A 4,112-nucleotide genomic window follows, 5' to 3' on the forward strand; every position below is an offset into this window, starting at 1 on the left:
CCTGAAAATAAGTTAAATAGAACTTTTGCAAATGTTTGTAAGTTAAATAGAGCCTTTTTTTTTTTTTTTCTGTGAGGAAGTTCAGCCCTGAGCTAACATCTGTTACCAATCCTCCTCTTTTTTTGCTGAGGAAGATTGGCCCTGGGCTAACATCTGTGCCCATCTTCCTCTACTTTATGTGGGACACCTACAACAGTGTGGCTTGATGAGTGGTGCGTGGGTCTGTGCCCAGGATCCGAACCTGTGAGCCCTGGGCTTCCAGAAGTGGAGCACGCAAACTTAACCACAACGCCACTGGGCCAGCATCCCAAGAGCCTTTTTGATTAACACTTTTTATATTCTCAGAAATTTCTGCAGGGCCTTTTTCATATCTTTGTTCCTAAGACTATATATCATAGGGTTAAGGAGTGGGGTTGCAACAGAATAAAACAGCGTCACAATCTTCTGTGTTCCAGCTTCCTGCTCAGTTATTGAGCTCCCATACATGACGAGTACTGAGCCATAGAATAGTGAAACCACAGCAAGATGAGACCCACAGGTGTTGAAAGCCTTTCTTCTTCCAGCTGCTGAAGGGACTTTGAATACAGTTCTCAGGACCAGAGCATATGACGCCATGATGAGGAGAAAGAGAATGATGATGGGCAGAGGACTTAACGTGGAGAAGACAAGCTCTACCCCAGGAGTTTTTCTGCAAGTGAGTGCTAGAAGAGGACCCGGGTCACACAGGAAGTGGTCAATAATCCTGGATCCACAGAAGGACATCTGGGAGACGATGACGATGGGAATCAAGAACCAGAGGAAACCAAGTACCCAGCAGCTGACCACAAGATTGGTGCAGAGACGTCCAGTCATAAGAGTGGGGTAATGGAGAGGCCGGCAGATGGCAAAGTATCGATCAAATGCCATAATAGCCAGGAAAAAGCATTCTGTAGCACCCAAGGAGAAGAAAAAGTAGAACTGGAGAAAACATCCAGAGAAGGAGATGACCTTGGTGTCAGAGAGGAAGGTGGCTAGCATGTTGGGGACAGTGGAGGTGACATAGCAGATCTCCAGGAAGGAGAAATTGGCGAGCAGGATGTACATGGGGTTGTGGAGTCTCTGATCCCAGAGCACAGCACAGATGATGGAACCATTGCCCATGAGGGTCAGGAGGTAGATAATAGAGAAGAGCACAAAGAGGAGGATCTGCCCCTCCCTGGGACAAGGGAAGCCCAGGAGGATGAAGCCAGTGATAATGCTGGAGTTGTTGGGGGTGTTGGAGATTTTCATGGGTCTATGAGCTGTGAAAGGACAGGAAATATCAAATGACTGTGTATAGACAGATAGGGACTTCGATTTATATTCAAACCATCTTGGAAAGAAAATAAAGACGTATATCAATAGCTACTTTTTTTCTTTAAAACTGAAATATTGACCTGGATTGATTCTTCATTCTCATTCACATTTTCACTGTGGACTCAAGAAAACTTTTGATTAGAATTGATAAGCTCTTGAAGAAGATTTTGTAGAGGTGTTTGAAGATGACATTAGATTTTACAATTAATAGAATATCTATATATTTACTTGTCTATCCATTCTCACAAAAATGGAATTTATTTGATTTTAAGAAGTGAATCTTTACAGTTGTGACAGAAACTTGTCAAACTACGTAGCTATGTAAGAAGAGCTCATAGAACATCTTGAATTCCTTTTTTTACGTTACTTGTGAAGCTGGTCTTATTTCAAACTAAATGATTAACTTATCGATTTAATAATATTATATACCAATTTCATGTGTAAAACAGTAAAATCAAACAGAGCAAATTAGCCTTAGTTCCTGTTGCTAAAACAGCATTCCTAGCCATCCACAGTAGACCAAGGTGAAGGAATTATTAATATGCCATGTTGAAGCCGGTATGTGTTTACCTAGATAAGAGATATGAATTTTCTCAGTCTTCAGTTATAGATCTAATTCTAATCCAATAATATAATCTATGGGCATTATTGGTAACATAGAATTCTAAAAAGCAGTGGATTTGTAGGGGATGGAAAGGTAAAACTTTGCTCCATCCTCCAGTAACTACTTGAGAGTATTTCTAAGCAGTGGCTTTTAAAGATTCACTGTCTGCATGATGCCTTCCTTTTTTTCTGAATGAATTAGATTACCTTGGTTTAACAAATATGCACTCAAGCCTTGGAATCCATTTAAATCCTCTGTAAAAAAATGTAAAAGGAGCAACATAAAGAAAGTCTGTGTTATAAACCCCTTCTATGTTAAATCTATATTTTGCTTTTTGAAAATTGGCACTGGGACACAAGGAATCTAAGACTTTTTTACTAGGAATATTCAAGTTCTGAGAAACCTGTAGGACCTAGAGCAAAATGTGGCAGCAGCAAGCTGACACCCCTTCTTAAGTATAGATGTGGGTGCTTAGAGTGCTGTGTTGGGGGAGGTGTACAATTTCCGTGGTTGGGGGGAGAAGACTGAGGAAAAATTATAGCACAATACATGTCCTTTTAAAACTCTTTCTGGATCATTTTAAACTCAAGGTTCCCTGATTCCCATGGAATGAGGGATGCTTGGAGCCAATAAAATCTCCACAGATCTGCCAGACTCCGTTTTAATATAACTGGAACCTAGTTAGTGGACTGTGCTGTTGGTGGGGGGGAAGATAGGCTAAGTTATGGTACCTGCATTATGAACTTCCATTTCCCACAAGTCTTTTCTTTTCTGCTTTTGAAGTCATTTGTCTAGGGGCCCAATAAATTTCTGAGACCACATGTTTTTGTTTCATAAAGGGGAGTTGAAAGGAGACAGCAGAAGAGTCTAACATTTTTTTAAAGTCCGTCTGTCCCAGCTTCACTCATGATCAAGGACATTAGGCATTTAGCCTTTTTTGCAGCATATCCTGGCCTTCGTAGTGTGTTGGAGTCACACGAGCCCATTGATTGCTAATGTCTGAAAACAGGGACACAAAGAAGAATTCTGCTATGTGTAAAGGTCCTTAATGGATTCTACAAAAGATTAAGTCTATAAATCTAGCACTAATTCAGAGGAAAGAAACTTTATTATCAACTAAAAGCAATTGTTACTAATAATGAGTAGGTGTTTTTGACCAGGGTTTTTTGCTGGTGCTCTTGAAATTTCATTTTAGGAGTAAGCATCTGCTCGACAAACTAAAAATTACCCCCTTGGATTAAATGTTAAGAATTTTTTTTCTAGTGAAACTTATTTCGTGTCTTATTTCCTCCCTTTCCTTTACCCTCACATCTAATTCATCAGCAATTTCTGTTAGTTTGTCTTCAAAATAAGTCTTATGTCAACTCACTTCTCCCTAGTTCAAGCTGTCATCTTTTCTCTCCTGGACCACTATGCCGCTGTCCTAACAGATTCCTCTTTCCACCCTGGCATCTCTACAACCTGTTATCCATCCCACAGTCACAGAGACTTTTTAAATAAGAAAATCAGATCAGTCCTTTCCCTTGCATACAGACATCAATTAGCCTCGCAATACACTTAGAATTGAATAAGATCTCCAAACTGGGATCTTTGATTTGACCCCTCTTATCATATCCAACCTCATCTCATGACTCTATTAATGAAATACACACACTCTCTCTGTCTCTCTCTCTCTCTCTCTCACACACACACACACACACACACACACACACAAAGGTACACTTTGTTATGCAAAGGAGGCACACACATTCCACTTACATAAGCACTGCCAGTATAAAACACGGTTTGACAAGCAATGGGCAGCAGAGTGTACACCATCCCCTGTGCTCTCCTGATTCCACTGGAAGGTGTTTGTATTTGAACTCTTGCCACGCTAGCCAGCATTTCAATAGAGAGGGGCCTGCTTCTGCAATGCTCTACACCAGGGGTCAGCAAACTGTTTCTTAAATATTTTATGTTGGCAGGACATATAGTCTCTGTCACAACTACTCACCTCCGCTGTTGTGTGAATGCAGTCATAGACAATACCTAACTGAATGCACATAGCTGTATTCCAATAAAACTTTATGTCTACTGAAATTTGAATTTCATATAAATTTCATGTGTCACAGAATGTGATTCTTATATTGATTTTAAATTCAAATAAAAAATGTAAAAATTCTTAGGTCATTGG

General features: G+C 40.0%; 1 protein-coding gene across 2 annotated transcripts; it reads right to left on the reverse strand.

The window, feature by feature from the left end:
• Window positions 1–333: 333 nt before the first annotated feature.
• LOC131405860 (olfactory receptor 11G2-like) lies at window positions 334–1,432 on the reverse strand. Of its 2 annotated transcripts, XM_058541101.1 has the most exons (2): window positions 1,404–1,432; window positions 334–1,237 (listed from the first exon to the last, which is right to left on the reverse strand). In XM_058541101.1, the coding sequence occupies exons 1-2, from the start codon at window positions 1,430–1,432 to the stop codon at window positions 334–336; spliced, it is 933 nt and encodes a 310-aa protein (XP_058397084.1). The 2 variants fall into 2 exon arrangements, with proteins under 2 accessions (XP_058397084.1, XP_058397085.1); XM_058541102.1 differs by lacking the exon at window positions 1,404–1,432 and having other exon boundaries at window positions 334–1,284.
• Window positions 1,433–4,112: the final 2,680 nt, after the last annotated feature.

The sequence above is a fragment of the Diceros bicornis genome, chromosome 5, assembly GCF_020826845.1.
Source record: "Diceros bicornis minor isolate mBicDic1 chromosome 5, mDicBic1.mat.cur, whole genome shotgun sequence".
NCBI classification, from domain to species: Eukaryota; Metazoa; Chordata; class Mammalia; order Perissodactyla; family Rhinocerotidae; genus Diceros; species Diceros bicornis.

Excerpts from the sequence above, each read along its gene's own strand:
- LOC131405860 (XM_058541102.1), bottom strand. The coding sequence starts at position 1,269 with ATGAAAATCTCCAACACCCCCAACAACTCCAGCATTATCACTGGCTTC.